We start from the raw sequence: 19092 nt of genomic DNA, 5'->3' as shown, positions 1-19092 counted from the left end.
ACATTCAGTCTGTACTATAGGCAGCCTCAGACACTCAGTCTACTAGGCAGCCTCAGACACTCAGTCTGTACTAGGCAGCCTCAATCTGTACTAGGCAGCCTCAGACACTCAGTCTGTACTATAGGCAGCCTCAGACACTCAGTCTGTACTAGGCAGCCTCAGACACTCAGTCTGTACTATAGGCAGCCTCAGACACTCAGTCTGTACTAGGCAGCCTCAGACACTCAGTCTGTACTAGGCAGCCTCAGACACTCAGTCTGTACTATAGGCAGCCTCAGACATTCAGTCTGTACTAGGCAGCCTCAGACACTCAGTCTGTACTATAGGCAGCCTCAGACACTCAGTCTGTACTATAGGCAGCCTCAGACATTCAGTCTGTACTAGGCAGCCTCAGACACTCAGTCTCTACTAGGCAGCCTCAGACATTCAGTCTGTACTAGGCAGCCTCAGACACAAAGAGATGACAGAGCGAACGCTATAAGATATATGGCTGAAGAACAAAAGGGCTTTGATGCTTGACATGGTCGCAGCCAAGAAAATCATTCTATTGGATTGGAAGTCAGCCGCTTCTCCTTGTTTTAAGAAATGGCTTAATGAGATGACTGCAATCATACAGATGGAGAGAATCCAATTTCACAGATCCAATATGCGGACAACACGTTCCCAAAAATGTGGACTCCCTTTGGCAGACCACCTAAAAGGATTGGTGGAAACGTGGGTGGGATGAAAGATTCGTATAATGTATTGATTGAAGTGCTCTGTTTGTCTGTTTGATCTTTGTTTTGTCATTTATGTTTTATTGTGTTGATTATTTTATTATTACTGTTATTATTATTACGGTATTTATCAATTTGTTTCTATTATGTGGTATGTGCTATAGGGCAGTGATTCCCAACCTGTGTGCCGCGGCACTTTAGTGTGCCGTCTGAAATGCCCAAGTGTGCCAAGTGTGCAAAGAAATGGAATGAATGTAACACCTCCCCAGACAACAATAGCTGGGCTGCATTCCATTGACAACTCGTCCATCACGGACACACAGACAATCGCCTGTCCATTTAGTGAAGCTACCCTCGGCCGTAGGAATGCTAATTTGTGGCTTTGAATGGGGACATCACATCACCCCTACTCGCCTTGCAGGTACTGTATTAAAAAATCACACCCGTGTGAACTGTGTGGTGCAGTGACGTCACACACTAACCATAGCAACCATGCTCACCTGTACATGGCCCCACGTACAGGTACACGGGTACATACACGGGTACACGGGTACAGACAAAGCTGGTTATTGGAGTGGTTTGCACCACTCAAAAACACCGCTTTATGCCTCTGCGGCGCGCTCCGGTCGTGTAGAATACAGACCTATAAACCTACACAGTGTTGCAACAGTGACGTGAGGTGGACTTGTAAATCGGCTGGGGCGCGGGGCGGAGCTACAGCGCTTGCACTCGACTGCATGTTTGACGGCACACATGCGACAGAAACATGCCACGCAGAGAAGAGCCAGATCCTTCATGTTAGAAAAACTTTCGCTGTTGTCACAATTATTTAAGTTTGCCAAACGTAACTTTCAATTGAAGTTTATGGGGGATTGTTTAGATATATACAAAAAAAATCACACCCGTGTGAAGTGAGGGGCACTCTTATCATCGTACATCATCATGACGTAATATGTCGATTTGCTCAGACACATATAATTCTCCATTCATTGTCAATGGGAATTGAATCTTTGTGTAGGACAAAATAGCCGATTTGCTCAGACACATATGACGTAAATTCTCCATTCATCGTCAATGGCAACCGCAGCATTGGCTTCAGATCCAGTAGGGATGAGACGATGTTTGTCAAAAAATAGCTGATCTACCGAGTACAAGCTTACAACTCTGAGCCCGCAGATCAACTATTTTCACAGAATACACCCCCTCCCCGCTTCACCCATGAGTTTGGTGGATTTTATTTTTTAATTTTTTTTCTTTGTGGCTTTTGCCTTTATTTTATATTTGTTATGGAGGGACAGACAGTAGGCTGACAGGAAATGGGGAGAGAGATGGGGGGTGACATGCAGTAAAGGCTGTCGGGATCGGGAGTCGAACCCGCAGCACACTGCCAGACTGGATTACCAGCCAAGGTGCCTGGACCGCTGAGCCACGGCCCAGGCCAGTTTGGTGGAAATTAGGTGTAAAGAAAACAGTACAAAAAAGAAAATAACATTCTGGCTGAGGCCATTTACGAAAGATCCAAAACGATCGTTTTCCATTTTAAAGTCCAATCGCACAGCATCAGAGCATCAGTAATATAAAGCGGTGGCTTTGTCTCTGGGTGATTTACCGTCAGTTGAACAGCCGAGAGCGAGCAGCGGCGAGAGCGGTGTCAGCGTGAGTGAGAGACTGTTAAAAGCACTTTAAAAACACTGGCACCATCACTGGACCATGCGCCGAGAGGGCCGTCATTAATCCATTCAGGCCTGAACTCAAAATTTTAAAAAATTATTCTAAATCCTCCAGTTATCTGAAAAAAATATTTTCACGATTTTTCAAAAATAGCAGACCTACAAGCTCGCAGCGCGCCACTCTGTGGCGCGCTATGAGCTTGTAGATCTGCTATTTTTCAATAGCTAAATTATAACATAATAAAAGGGGTTCCCGCCCAAAATGGTTTAAGCCACCATTCAGGCATGGCTAGCTGAGATAATGACACACAGGTGTGTAGTGTGTGTGTGTGTGTGTGTGTGTGTGTGTGTGTGTGTGTGTGTGTGTGTGTGTGTGTGTGTGTGTGTGTGTGTGTGTGTGTGTGTGTGTGTGTACTTGTGCATAGATCGTAGTACACTACAGCAGGGGTTCTCAACACGTGGGTCGCGACCCCTCGGGGGAGTCGCCAATTATTTTATTTTTTTACATAATTTACATACACATACATCACGCCTTTTACATCCCATCGTCAACACTGACGGACGGATGCCTATGAGTGCATGCATAAACTTCCACTCATTTTCAACATTTTACTATGTCATTAATGTACCTTAGAGCTGTTGTGTGGAAATAATAAAAAAAGTTCCCCCATTCTGTGTTTCCTAGAACTAGAGGTCTGAAAAAAGTCATTAACATGGTGGAACACATCTTGATGATGTCATCAAGATGTGTTTCACCATGTTAATGATTTTTTCGGGTCCCTGGCACAAAATATTTCTCGCAGCTAAATACGTCATCATTTTGGGGGTCCTTGGGTTAGGTTAGGTTAGACATGAAAAGGTTGATTTGAAGCACTGCTTTATAGTGTGCCACAGAGCACAGAGCAAATCGTTTGAAGTTGATACAACAAAATAATAATAATAATAATAATAATAAAATAATAATAATAACAATAAATGCGTAGTTCAGTTTGGAGTGCGTGCCAACAAGCGACTGGTTCAACACGAGTACTTCCAGAATGCTTTTGGACCCGAGCTCTTGTACCTTATTGAAATCCTAATCTGATGATGTGCATTAAGTGCTTCCTTCCTACGCCATGCAGGGGCTTACTCACAGTGTGACACCCATTCAGCGCCGAGGCTGTGTGGAAGCAAACCATTAACCCACAGCAACCGGGAACGCATCTGCAGTCATTTGGGATTTTATATACGTACGTACGGTACAGTATACGCATATTCTACTGTTAGACTGATGATAGGTTATTAGTTTACTTATGATCCTAGATGACTATTTATATGCCTTTGATGTATCACCCTGTGGTGTTCTTGCTGTAAATCGCTCTGGATTAAGAGCGTCTGCTAAAAATGCCTAAATTGTAAATTGTAAACATAGCATATAGGCTATTCAAAAGTAGCAGATATACACGATCGCAGCGTGTCACTTTGTGCTGAGCTACGAGCTTGTAGTATAGGCCTGCTGATGCTTTTGAAAAAGTCTTGAAAATCGGTGCAAAACTTTGAACATTTTTAACTCAAATCTGTGCTTCGAGAGGGTTCCCTGCCTGCAACAAAATGACAAAAAAAAAGTTTGTGCACTACTGATATAGCAACAAGTTTTTCAGAAAACTGGATTTTGAAGACATTTGTAGAATCGGCATCAGGTCTCAATAGGTTAAAAAACAGAAGGCAGAACGGCAGTGGAAATAGAGAGAGAGAGAGAGAGAGAGAGAGAGAGAGAGAGAAAGAGAGAGAGACATGGTTTTGTGGAGAGAGAGAGAGAGAGAGAGAGAGAGAGAGAGAGAAAGAGAGAGAGACATGGTTTTGTGGAGAGAGAGAGAGAGAGAGAGAAAGAGAGAGAGAGAGAAAGAGAGAGAGACATGGTTTTGTGGAGAGAGAGAGAGAGAGAGAGAGAGAGAGAGAAAGAGAGAGAGACATGGTTTTGTGGAGAGAGAGAGAGAGAGAGAGAGAGAGAAAGAGAGCGAGACATGGTTTTGTGGAGAGAGAGAGAGAGAGAGAAAGAGAGAGAGACATGGTTTTGTGGAGAGAGAGAGAGAGAGAGAAAGAGAGAGAGACATGGTTTTGTGGAGAGAGAGAGAGAGAGAGAGAGAGAGAGAGAAAGAGAGAGAGACATGGTTTTGTGGAGAGTGACAGAGACGGAATGCTTCTATTATCAGCGGGGCTCCTTCCAAATGGAATGGATCTAGCAGCAATGTCTCCTCTCCAGTCACTGCTGAACAGCCTTTGGGCTGGAGGGGAATGCAATAGGAGCCTTATGGACCATGAAACAAACACACAACACAACACACACACACACACACACACACACACACACACACACACACACACACACACACACACACACACACACACACACACACACACACACACAGTCAAATCAGGAGAGTTTAATTTAACTCCGAGACGGGGCTCAGATATAGGGTTGCTATCGAAAATCATTATTTTAGGTTCACATTTATACGATCGTGAAACGTGGCAATCGAGTCAAATATCTTCTCTCAATTATTGTCAACTTGTCCTCGTCTCCTCTTTAATAACCAGGTCATCGAATGGCCAATATCTCCCCATCCAATCAGGCTCACAGGGGACGGACAACATCACGGAGCAAAGTACACACTAAGTCCACCATTAGTCGGACGGAACATTAGTCCGACACCGCGTTGGTCCGCATTATTAACCCCATCCCTAACCGCACGCAAAGCCACCTAGACGGAGTAATGCGATGTCGGAATTATGCGCGGCACAATGAGCAACAAAGGCTAATTACCAATACCTAGAACATTTTGCTGATTGATTGATTGATTTTTATTTATTTTTTTAAGAAGACGGGCGTCCTTTTTTTACATCCACGTTAAAAAAAAATGGTGGATCGAAAGAAGCTAGCAGTAAAGTGAGTAAGGCTGCACAATACTGTATATCGTTATCATATCTTTATCGAGATATGAATATGCGCAATATCAGTATAGCAAAAAAGCTATACATTTTGAATAATGTTTAGTTTTCAATGTTGCAACACTTTCTTTTGCACCCGATCCGATTCCGATCATTTGATTTTGAGTATCTGCCGATACCGATTTTTCCCGATCCGATATTTTTATTTTTATAGAACTTATGCCATATCACAATAGTACAATATCCCAAATCACAGACAATATCCAGTTTAATAACATGATATAATATTGATAATACGGATGTCCCGATCACGTGTTTTTGCTCCCGATCCGATTCCGATCATTTGAAAATGACGTGATTGGCCCCCGATTTCCGATCACGTGATCGGATCGGGACAACCCTACTTAAAATATAGAATATGACATTTTAACGGTAATATCGTATCAATATCACAATATTTGACATAAATACAGAGATATGACATTTTGTCCATATATCGTGCAGCCCTAAAAGTGATTAAATCATTACTTAACCCATTTTGGGCGGGAACCCCATTTGGTGTTAGCATCAGTGGCAAACGGAGCAGCTGCTCCAGCAGATTAAAATGAGGGGGTGCATTGCGCCCCCAGAAATATCCCCCCCCCCCCCCCCCCCCCCCCCCCCCCCCGGCCGCCGCCGCCACGCTCGAAGAGCACGGTGCGCAGCCTGTTGGACAGCGAGAGAGAGAGAGAGAGAGAGGGGGGGGGGGGGAGGAGGAGAGAGTGTTTGTCTATGTGTGTGTGAGCGCGGCACGCGCGGAGAGAGAGAGAGAGAGAGGGAGAGAGAGAGAGAGAGAGAGAGAGAGGGGGAGAGAGAGAGGGAGAGGGGTGCAGAGTTAGAATCGTGCCGAGTGGCGAGTGGCGCGCTATGAGCTTGTAGGTCTGCTATTTTTGAAAAATCCAAGAACCACAGACATAGAAACATAGCTTTTTCAGAAAACTGTCAGGAAAACTTTCAAGACATTTTTAGAATCTGATCTCAGGTCAAAATGGTTTAATACCTGGCAGTTAATGTGTTAATTGTGCAGCACAACTCTAATGGACACTGAGCAGCCTTCACACGCTTTCACATGCAAAGAACATAATGCACCACCGCGACCCATTGATCCCACAATCCGCATCCCACCCAGAAACCCTTTTGGCATCAATATTCCATAATCACATTCTAAGCAACAGCAGCACTGCCAGCGCCATTATATTACAATGACACGCACACTCATGCACGTGTGAAGAAAAAAATATATATATATATATATATATATATTTGAGATGAGATATTCACGTGTTTATGTGGACATGATCTTTTTTTTGACAGGTACGTCTAGAAGCATGCAACGCACCGCACCAAAATCAAAGGACAATCACCAACCAAGTCACAAGTCACTGTTCACCCCTTCACAACGGCTACGGAAGGGCAAAGGGGCCTACCACAGTATCAAGAGCAGCACCACCAGGCTGAGGAACACTTCCCACCCGACAGCCGTCAGAATGCTGAAGCAATGAGCATGGCATGAGTCTGCCATCAGGTCGCTAAAGCTAAGGCGTGAGTCTTTGCTATTTTTGAGAACCACCGTTCCAAATGCTAAGAGTTTTCTGAAAATCGTATGGTGCAATGGCATCTGGAATCCAAAATGACAGATGCTTTCCCAGTTTTAATGGGTTAAGCTGCTTCAAGTATCAAGACAGTTTTTATTTGTCACTCACATATTGTCAGTCACAGTACGGGAACATTTTGTCACTCACAGGTACAAGTAGCAAAATGTTGGTGCCAGACTGTACACTAGCACAGGGGTTCTCAACCCGTGGGTCGCGACCCCTCGGGGGGTCGCCAAATTATTTTAGGGGGTCCCCAAATTATTTTCAAAAAAAAAAAAAAAAAAAAAAAAGATTTGTTTTTATTTTTTTTCCCACGATTTTTCAAAAATAGCAGACCTACAAGCTCGTAGCGCGCCACTCGGTGGCGCGCTATGAGCTTGTAGATCTGCTATTTTTCAATAGCTAAATTATAACATAATGCTTAAAACACCAAAAGGGGTTCCCGCCCAAAATGGTTTAAGGTTATTGTAGCAGTCAATTTATATTGGGGGTCGGGAGGGGGCGGGGCGGGGGTCCCGAGACATTGCCAAAGCATTTCCGGGGTTCCCCGGCCAAAAACGTTGAGAACCCCTGCACTAGCAGACTAACGCACCAAAGATAAAACTTAGTTTCAAAGAAGCAAAAGACCCAGAAAAACAAGACAAGATAAAAAGATTAGAAATAATGTTTTAAACAAAAGTCTATTAGACGGTGCCTATACTCGTAATTCATTATCTATGGGAGGTGAGCGAGCAGGTGGCGTGAAACTGCACCCATGCCAGAATTTAATAGACTTTTCTCTGCAGCACACTCGGAGAGAGAGAAGTTGAAAGAAGTGAACTTTAAACAAAGCTATTAAAATACACTCAGAGCGTGAAGGGATCTTAGTGATTGGCTGGCTTTATCTGAACACGCAGGGCGAGAAAATGTAAATTATACCATCCATAGATGCTGTGCTCACTATGCTTTTATATTTACTAGTGGAGCATTTTGGCTACAATATGAATATATATTTTCATAATTGACTATGTCAGTACTTTCTTTACACTCATTTATATACCCTGAGAAAAAAGAAAATGGTGTGAGTGTAGGACAGGTCCACTGTTTTTTCCTTTCTACACCAAATTACTTCGCCAAAAAGAGACGATCTACAAGCTCACACTATCAAAGACGGCAGAGGTACAGTGCAAGATGACAGCACATACGTCGTGGCATCGTGACAGCATTGTGGGCTTGTAGATTGGCCATTTTCCATAGGAATAAACTTGTGCCTTAAGATTTTGACTTGCCCATCGGTGTTGCCAATAGTTTGAATGCCACTGGATGGAGTGCATGGCCCCTTCCGGGCACGGCTGTTTGGAGCCATGCTGTACCCATATGGAGTGCGACAGTTGCTTGGCTGGGGTTGTCTGCTTGTACCCCATCTAGTGATTGTGCTGTTGCTATAGTCCTGGAGCAATACAGGTTATTTATTTTTTTCTTATCCAACTTAAACTCCAGATCCAGGGCTTTTTTTTCCTCAGCAAGAAAGGCTGAATAACATTCAAATAAGAATGAGTGGATGGAAGGTGGCGGGAATGCTAGCAGTATGGTACAAAATATGGATTAAACTACTAGTGGAAACAAACGTGTCGACGGCAGCAACTAATGCCAATAAAAGCTGCTGCGATGTGTCATGTTTGTGTATATTGTTCAGTGCCCCAGGTGTTTTTTTCATCGACATTTCTCTTCCAGTTTTTGCTGATAGTTTTGTTCCTGGTACTAAAAAAAACGAGACGGACCATCGGTATACTGTCACCACTCCATCACCCAGCGAGCGAGTTGCTCGCTCATTTTATCCACCCGTTTCAAAATGAGATTATTTTTATTAATTTCTTTCTGACCTCAATTACAGCCCCCTCAAAAAAACTGAACTTTTTGAACATTCAGTGAATTTTCTGTGGTCTGGGGTTGTCTGAATAATTAGGCTCAGAAAAGTGATGTGATTGCCCCCTGGACTTTGATGTCAATTTATCCTGCCCCTTCTCAAATATAATAATACTAATAATGCTAATTAAAATCTTCTCTAGATAAAGTATGTCACAGGGAAAACTTGAGAAATATCCGTTTTCATTAATGTTGAAAATAGAACATATTGAAATTTGAAAATAGGACGTATTGAATCACTTGAACCCCAGCGATGCGTTGTGAGCTTGTAGATCGGCTATTTCTGATCCAAATATCATAAAATAAGTATTCTGCGGCACCCCTGGACTTTCATCACGGCACCCTAAGGTGCCACGGCACCCACTTTGAGAAACCCTGATCTAACTAAAGAAGCCTTCTCCTGCCGCAAACATTTTTTTCACTGCTCACTCAGCCAAGCACTGAAAAAGCCAAAAACCAAAGACATTAGGAAAAGTGTTACTGACCGTGCGCGTGCGCGTGCGTGTGTGTGTGTGGTTGAATAATAGTTCATTATTTTTCTCTCCAGACTGGAGATAATGCTCAACAGGCCCATTTTCCAGTAAGCGCTGAGGCTTCGGCAAAAAGGCCTGCCGGGTTTCCCAAAAGGATCTTAGTCTTTTAAGTCCGTCATTGTCTATGAGCTCACCAAGAACAAAGATGATTGGATGCTTATTGGGGGGGGGGGGGGGGGGGGTCGGGGGGGGGGGGGGTACGGCAGACTTTGGCATCGGCCTCACTGTCAGATCCCAGTAGAACACTGGCTGGAACGCAACAGCAGCATAATACAAACCAGAGCATTGACACTGTACGTGTGTGTGCGTGTGTGTGTGTGTGTGTGTGTGTGTGTGTGTGTGTGTGTGTGTGTGTGTGTGTGTGTGTGTGTGTGTGTGTGTGTGTGTGTGTGTGTGTGTGTGTGTGTGTACGCGTTACTACGTATGTGCGTGCGTATTCCAACAAGAATAATGTACATTTTAAAAGCATTTTCTTGGTTAAAACATATTTTTAAAGAGATGGGTATACAATTGGAAGAAGGTTCAGGATTAGGCATTTAGAAGTTTTGGTTCGGGGGATTAGAGCTAGAGATTATGCCTGACTCATACTTAGCTGCGCACTTGGGTCGTGCATCCAAAAATTGCAATCTACAAAGCTCACTAGCCTGTGAACTTGGAGATCTGCTATTTTACGTCTTTAGGCTTGACATTCATAAAATTGCGGTCTTAAAATGTTGATGTATAAGTACAGTATAGAAATATGAACCTGTGTGTGTGTGTGTGTGTGTGTGTGTGTGTGTGTGTGTGTGTGTGTGTGTGTGTGTGTGTGTGTGTGTGTGTGTGTGTGTGTGTGTGTGTGTGTGTGTGTGTGTGTGTGTGTGTATGCGTGCGTGCGTGCGTGTCGTCCTACCTTCCTCTCAGGCCAGTTGTATTTGGCGAACACGGTATCGTAGGTGTCGGTCGCTCCATCTGTCACCAGCATGATGGCCTGGCTGCACATACTGCCCCTCCCTGTCTGGTTGTACTGAGAGAGAGAGAGAGAGAGAGAGAGAGAGAGAGAGAGAGAGAGAGAGAGGGAGAGAGAGAGAAAGGAAAATGTTTGCCGACTAGCATTTTTCACAGACGTAAACTAAATAAAAACTAAGCTACGATGACTAAAACCAAGACTAAATTATATTGACAATTTCGTCAACAAATAAAAAATACACTAAAATGTGTAAAATGTGTAAAAAGATCTGCTATTTCGGCATGCAACCACGTGATTACGCCATTACGACGCCACCAAGGCCTGCCAAAATACATTTTAGTCGTCTAAATCAGCAGTAGATTTAGTCAAATAAAATCTCATGATATTTAGACGACAGATAGTAAGGGCATTTTATCAGGTATTTGACCAATCTGGGAACTAAATCGTTACCAAGAAATTTCTTCACCAATGTGTTTCTAAAGGTGTCTAATAACATATACTAAAAGTTTGAAATTCAACTCCTGTGGGAAATTGAGTTATTAGCATAATATGTGACCATACCCTTAACATCCTATATAAGGCAAAAAAGTCAAAATTTCATCATTCTTTAAGTAGCATGTGACATATGAAACTAGGGGGTTTTCATGATTCTGAATCCATTCCAAGCATTAGTTTTGCACAAAAAACACTCCTTGGGCTAAATTAGGCCATATCCACTTGACCAAATGTGTTGACCTCATCACGTTTGTGAGGCCGTTTTCCTCCCAAGGAGTGTTTTGTGCAAAAGTAATGCTTGGAATGGATTCAGAATCATGAAAACCCCCTAGTTTCATATGTCACATGCTACTTAAAGAATGATGAAATTTGGACTTTTTTGCCTTATATAGGATGTTATGGGTATGGTCACATATTATGCTAATAACTCAATTTCCCACGGGAGTTGAATTTCAAACTTTTAGTACATGTTATTAGACACCTTTAGAAACACATTGGTGAAGAAATCTCTTGGTAACGATTTAGTTCCCAGATTTTCATAGATTTCTCTTACTAAGAAAGTAGACTAAAACTAAAACCTTTCAGACTGAAAATATGACAAAAACTAAATAAAATGTTATTCAAAAGTCCATAACTAAAAAAATAATAATGATAAATTACTGTCAAAATCAACACCGCAGTGACACACCTGAACGGAGACAGAGACAGCATGGTGTGCAGGCGTAGCAGGGTTTATGATGAGTGCATTAAGACTATATCCCATGTCATTACATGCCTTACTTCCACACAAGGGAAGCTAAATGGTAAATGGTGCATTTATATAGCGCCTTTACATAGATTGTGCATTACTTTCACTCATTCACGCACACATTTACGGCCGAGCTACACCGAGCGGCATGTGCGCGCGTAAAACGTGGATACGCACAACGCACACACACACACACACACACACACACACACACACACACACACACACACACACACACACACACACACACACACACACACACACACACACACACACACTCTAAGAGGAGTCATTAACCACGATGGGGACTTATATTCCTTTGTTCTGCTGGAGAGGCACAAGTGTACAACACTCTGTGTGTGCGTGTGCGTACATGTGCGAGTGTGAACCTGTGTGTGTGTGTGTGTGTGTGTGTCTGTGTGTTCTTGTTATAGAATGAGTAAAGTGGTGAAGGGAGTCATCCACTCTGTTTACTCAGCTTGAACATGATTCTGTTGATCTAGCTATTAATTAATAACTCTGTGTTTTTATTTCATAAAAACCAGTGGGGAGGTGCGTACGTGCGTGCGTACGTGCGTGCGTGCGTGCGCTTTTCACTCACGTCGTTGAGGAGATTGAAGGCCTCTGTCAGAGCGATGTCCAGCATGCCGATACCTTTAGCAAACAGCTTATCCAGGTGCTTTCTGAAATGCTGCATGCATGGGGAAGAGAAACACATCAGAAACAGCCTATGAGAGAGAGGAACACATCAGAAACAGCCTATGAGAGAGAGGAACACATCAGAAACAGCCTATGAGAGAGAGGAACACATCAGAAACAGCCTATGAGAGAGAGGAACACATCAGAAACAGCCTATGAGAGAGAGGAACATTCAAGACAAAGGTTGAAGCTGTTACACGCCAACGGCGACGCAAATAAACAACGGCAAATTGTGATGGCTTACGATATAGTGGCTCGCAAACGCTTTATTATTATTTTGTGCAACCGTAGGTTTGAAGATTATACTATGAAAACCTGCAAAACCGGTCCGTTCGTCAGTCAGGTCACAGCTCCATATATGGTTGTCAGTCCATTACGCTGGTTATTATGTATTTATTTTCAAAGAACCCCCACAACACTGAGAGTGTATATGCCGGGCCCATTTGGTTTCTTTTGGATATACTCTGAGTCACAGAGGTGTAAGGACTGGTTTACATTGGTTCACAAAAAAATAACTCACAAACTCGTTCAGTGAAATGGTGCTAGCGATGTTGTGGTGAAGCTGTCATGGATATTGGGGACAAACATTCAAAGGGCATGCTGGTGACCCGCAATGTTCTGACGAGTATTCTTCAGACAATTACCCCCTCGATACTTAGTTGACATTTGGCTCTGTACCCGTGCGGTGTAAAGTAACTAAGTACATTTACTCAAGTACTGTACTTAAGTACAATGTTAAGGTACTTATGTTTTATAAGTAATACTTTTACTTCTACTCCATGAGGCAACGATGGTACTTTTGCTATATAATTACTTGAAACTTTTAGTTACTAGTTACTTTGTAGATCTTGATTATTATTACAAAACAAAACATACATTAAAGGACCACTTCACAACTTTTCAACCTGCTTTCATATAATTGGTCTTCACTAATGTTCATGATAAAATACAAAAAAATAATTCTACTCAGTCTGTGTCTCATAGGAGGGCTGTGGGCAGTTCAGAAACCCGTCCACCAGTGACATCATCGATGGTGAATTCAAGCTAATAGAAACTGCAGGCTTACTATTCGTGACATTTTGCAATGCGATAATGGAAGCCATCGTTCTCACGATAATACAAATCTAAATATGTTTTTTTTTTAAATGGACAGGTGGACAGGTTTCTGAACAGCCCACAGCCCTCCTATGAGACACAGACTGAGTAGAAAAAAATGGTGGTATTTTATCATGAACATTAGTGAGGACCAATTACATTTAGGCCATTTGAAAATAGCCGATCTAAAAGCTTGCAATGCAACACATTGTGAGCTTGTAGATCTAATATAAAAAAACGTGTGTACTTTTGTTACTTGATACCAACACATTTGTACTTTCACTCAAATAAAAATTGAATTACATTTACTTGTATTGAGTATTGAGTATTTCTACATTGCCGTATTGATACTTTTACTTGAGTTTCAAACAAAGACCTGTAGTAACTGACCTCCTAGGGGCCCCGGGCCACATGTGGTCCTGGAGGGGGTTCCAGGTGGTCCTCCGCTAAGTGATGGACAGTCGGTAACCAAATGGACCCTTATTAGATCGTTTAAGTCTTGAGAGTGTAAAATTAGGCCACAGATGGGTCCACAGATGTCCTCACAATAAGACAATGTATTATCATGTATTTATTTTGATCAATGTTTGCCTGTTATCTCTCCTAATGGTACCACATACATCAATACAGCATGGAATTGTGGACAAAATCATATTCAGCGACAACAAAATATTCTAAGTTTTGGGTATGAGAGGCTAAACGTCATCAAATGGTGATCCGTGCATGGCTCAAATACCAAATGCATAATGACCCTGGATATGAAAAGGGTTGAAACCCACTGCAATAAGGCTTTGCACATGAGAATGTCAAGATAGGACCATCTAGCAGACTAATGGGCTCTTTATGCACGACCTCAGGTCATTATTCACAACTAACTGCTGCATTATGTTGGACAGAGATGTCACTGTCTTTTATATTAAACATCCTCTTCCTTCCACATCCCATAACTGGAGACCATTTCCTCTGCTGTGATGTGCATGTGGGTGTGTTTGTTTTAGAGGAGAGAGAGAGAGAGAGAGAGAGAGGCGCCATCGACAGAGGAGCGAGCCGACCGTCAAACTCAAGGGGGAGAGAGATAGAGAGTGTGTTGTGCGTGCGTGCTTGCGTGCGTGCGTGCGTGCGTGCGTGCGTGCGTGTGCGTGCGTGCGCCTGCCTCCCACACAGAATAGATTCTCTCTCAGGCAATTAATGGAGTTTAATGTTGTCAGAGACCCAACAGGTCTCTTTTGCTTGTCTCATTATTCACAATAGCCTGGAGGAGACGCGTGCGCAAGTGCCTGTGCCACACAGGCAGGCAGGCAAAAACAACAGTACACGCGCGGCATCGTTGCAATCCATTTGTCTGTTATCTTTGTTGAGCTACATTTTGATTTAGGGGTGACATAAATTATAGTTATTTCCATTATTCAATTTCTTTCACTTTGGCAACCCTCTGTGCAGTTGGGACGGTACACAATTGGCTACCTTCAGACGCATGCTAATCAGGTCAATAAACAACACTGTACATTGTGCACAACAATACTAATGCTTCAGAATTAATCAACTTCAGTTGATTCGTTCAATCTGTTTTAGCTATGCAACAACATTTCACATTATGTCTTCCACTCTTACACCCACATTGCACATACTTTGTTCTACAGATATGTATATATTTTTCTTTTTCATTCATACTGTGTATCCATTGTTTTATTATTTATTGTTGCCATATGATGTTATGTTTGCTTTTTTTATGATTTATTTGTATTTTTGTTGTTAACACCTTAGTAGCCCGGAACTATTTAATCCATTTCATCCATGTGCCCATCATTTATAGAGCACGGACCACTTTTACCGGCGCACCGGCAGTTGTTGTGCATGTCTGTGTAGCAGCTAACAATAGCCACACCACTCTAGAGTCCATCGACAACAACGGGAGGTAATAATAAATCTATCGCGACTAGCGACTGGACCGCGGAAGGCCGTCAAACACAGGATCTTTTTTCAGAATTAGGCGGGATGATTTAGATCGGGAGTTATGATCGTTTTAAGATTTTCGTTTTCGTCCGCTAAACAGGCAGGGAACATTTTTGACACGTCATCGGAATGGGCAACAATGGGCAACAAGCGCTCCAAGGCTCTAGAGCGATGCGAACGGTTTCGATATCATTAATCTCCGTCCTATTTATCAATCTCCGGCGTGGGCACTTGACCATGACCTTGAACTTGACGGAGAACTCCGCCCTGGGCTTCCATGGTGTTAAATGAGGTGAGATTAACTTCATAATCCCCACAGGGTTTTCTAAATCGAACCTGCACAACCAACCCAACATTGTAGACGAGAATATAAATAGAAATGTTTTCAAGGGGGGGTGGTTAACCAGGCTACCAATATTATGCTGTTTTAAATGTGTTGTTTTTAAATGTGCAAAGAAAAAAGAAAGGAAAAAAAATAGAGGAGGACGATGACCCTAAGTTAATTCATAAAACCTGAGGCCAAGACTCAAATCATGATGACCAGAACATTCCAGTCTCTGGATCACATGGTAATAGGAACACACTCTGCTCACATTCAGATGCATGCAGAACTGGTAGTTTCAAAAATGTGTTGTTTCAGATTCCTGTGTAAAACCACAACCTTCAGGAGCGCCGAGCATGGCTCCCTGCACACTGATAAACACAATCTGCTTCTCATGTGGATGAAAAGGTTAATTGGCTGCAGCCAGGTAAATGTTGTATACAGGAGAACTGCGAAACATTACCTTTGGCGACCTTTTGTGTGCATGTGTGCGTGTGTGTGTGCATGTGTTAGGGCATTCACTTCTAGTCATTTTTACTAGTTGACTAGTTGCCTACATTGGTGACTATAACTATAATCTACCTGATCTTGAGGCCTACAAAATCGGGGGAAAAAATCAACTAGTCAACTAGTACCAGCAAGGTCGACTAGTGGATTTACTAGTCGACTAGTAAACTAGTCAACTAGTTGCTTAATGCCCTAGCGTGTGTGTGTGTGTGTGTGTGTGTGTGTGTGTGTGTGTGTGTGTGTGTGTGTGTGTGTGTGTGTGTGTGTGTGTGTGTGTGTGTGTGGGAGAGAGAGAGAGAGAGAGAGATTGAGAATGAGTGTGATCACATTGCATCGACAGCTTGTAGATCTGCTATTTCCACTATCATTACTAAAAGGACCGGTCGCTGTCTATCTGTATACTTCCTTAGCATAGAGCAAGACGCACGGACAGCCTCACGGAACCTAGCGCCGCGCAGCCCTGTCCTCCAACCTCAATCTGCCCCGTATTACACACGCCAAACATTCTAACAATCATCTTAATTAAATTAATTGACGTCAATAACAACTAATCTCCCCGCAAATCACGTGTCACCAGTGTCACCAGTGAAATGCATGTTGGCCCGGACACAGATTAATACTGGGACACAGTTTTCCGCGCAACATTCCCCTTGCATTCTCCAACGCACCTCCCCTTTTTCACACCGCCCCCAGGCAGGCATCAGACCCACACGGGGAAAACAACTCGGACCCATACTACAGTCGACATAACTTCTTCTTTGGGGAAGCATCACGGCCAACGCGGGGGTTGCGTGGCACAGGCACCTGAAAGCCAGCTCTGACAGTTGGACGGGGGCATGTTAACGTGAACACATGTGCTGTTTCGAGACCACACTGTCCGCCCCCTCCTCAACCACCTCTTTCGCCGTGCCATACACATGGGCTACATGCACGCTGAAAGCCTGGACAGTGACAACGAAAGCTTACAGCCCTGCGCGCACCCAGCGTGGCTGCGTGACACACTGAACAGCAGATCACAACGGAATGCGGGGACTCGGGGTGGCCAAATGGAGACGTTTTCTTAACCACCTACCGTTAGCACGCAACATGGTTTAAGTCCGCCCGGACGGGGAATTTCCTTGGCAACAGTTACATTACTGTGCACTTTTATATCTGTTGGATCATAACATATAAATACTATAATCCACCACTCGAAGGGGAAGACAGATCCCGTGCCGTCGGAACAACATAATGACAAAATACATACAGACAGATGCAATGACCAACACTGGCTCAATAACTCACAAATGACACATTCCTAAATCACACAAAACATCTCATTCTTAACGTGATTAGATAAAGAACAAACTACAACTTGCTTTGCAGCCCAAAACCTCCGCGTTCACCGTTTAATAGCTTATATCTCCATGGGCAGCAGTTATGGACCGTCTACAAAGTGCAACACTGAACGTGAAAATATTCAATAACTTCCATTTATAGGCAGAATATCACCACCAAATTTACATCACACAGGTGTACTTATGATTGGACTACAGCATTTACTTGCACAAGAAACGTTTAATTAGCCTACTTTTGTGCCCAACCCAACTTCCCAAGACCATCTGTAAACAATTCCCCCCCTATCAGTAATGTGACCTATTACATCACATTACACACACTGAACATCATTTGCTGTTCATATATTTAGAACGGGTAAGGACTAGTATTAAAAAGTTAACTAAAAAGCCGTCTGTTTTTATTTATTTTAACATTGAATTGAAAAACAAGAGCTTGTGACTAAATAATAACTACACTGAATACATTGGAACACACGATGCAACGAACAGCTACTGTTAATTTAAATACCCTTAAATACATCTCTCTCTCTCTCTCTCTCTCTCTCTCTCTCTCTATGCCCCCCGTGTTAATTTAAAACCCGCTCCGTGTGTGAACTGTGAATTAATCAGTTCACATGGGGGCCGAGCAGACCGTGGATCTCACCTTCCGGGACCTGATTGCTCCGCTGTTTATCCTCCTCAGATGCCTGTTGTAATCAGACAAATAACTGCTTCAGGCCGACCATCCCCATTTGCGTGCGTGCGTGCGTGCGTGCGTGCATGCGTGCGTGCGTGCGTGCGTGCGTGCGTGCGTGCGTGCGTGCGTGCGTGCGTGCGTGCGTGCGTGCGTACCCTGTGTGTGTGTTTATTGCGTGCACACAGAGTAATTGTACACTGACAGTTAAATGAACGCAGAGAGTTTTAAGTGCGGGAGCCAGCCAGGTAAAAGAGTAAATGGGTATTGAGCTCAGAGCTGGCTGTGATTAAGAGGATTGAGGGAAAACACACATCAGTGAATGTGTCACTCTACAGCAGAGCTCTTCAACCTTCCCTGGATCCACTCAAGGGAAATGCTGAAAGGAAGGGACGTGAGTCACGTGACTGGACGCTGGGTCACGTGACTGGGTCATGTGACTGGGTCACGTGACTGGACGCTGGGTCACGTGACTGGACGCTGGGTCACGTGACTGGACGCTGGGTCACGTGACTGGACGCTGGGTCACGTGACTGGGTCACGTGACTGGACACTGGGTCACGTGACTGGACGCTGGCTCACGTGATTGGGTCACGTGACTGGACACTGGGTCACGTGACTGGACACTGGGTCACGTGACTGGACGCTGGGTCACGTGACTGGGTCACGTGACTGGACACTGGGTCACGTGACTGGACGCTGGCTCACGTGATTGGGTCACGTGACTGGACACTGGGTCACGTGACTGGACGCTGGGTCACGTGACTGGGTCATGTGACTGGGTCACGTGACTGGACGCTGGGTCACGTGACTGGGTCATGTGATTGGGTCACGTGACTGGTGACTGGGTCACGTGACTGGACGCTGGGTCACGTGACTGGGTCATGTGACTGGGTCACGTGACTGGTGACTGGGTCACGTGACTGGACGC

At 43.8% G+C, this 19092-nt stretch overlaps 1 protein-coding gene across 1 annotated transcript in view; it reads right to left on the bottom strand.

The window, feature by feature from the left end:
• The window catches only part of LOC306934751 (voltage-dependent calcium channel subunit alpha-2/delta-3-like), a gene marked incomplete at its 3' end in the record, with an annotated part of 283538 nt that overhangs the window by 133377 nt on the left and 131069 nt on the right, over positions 1-19092 (bottom strand). The window contains exons 9-10 of the mRNA XM_079517503.1: positions 12177-12266; positions 10276-10389 (exon numbers count right to left, since the gene is read on the bottom strand). Of these exons, the coding sequence (XP_079373629.1) occupies positions 10276-10389; positions 12177-12266 (204 nt within the window). The remainder of the gene's footprint in view (positions 1-10275; positions 10390-12176; positions 12267-19092) is intronic.

This window comes from Electrona antarctica, assembly GCF_951216825.1.
Source record: "Electrona antarctica genome assembly, chromosome: 2".
Taxonomy (NCBI): domain Eukaryota; kingdom Metazoa; phylum Chordata; class Actinopteri; order Myctophiformes; family Myctophidae; genus Electrona; species Electrona antarctica.
This window is presented reverse-complemented; position numbering and strand designations above follow the sequence as displayed.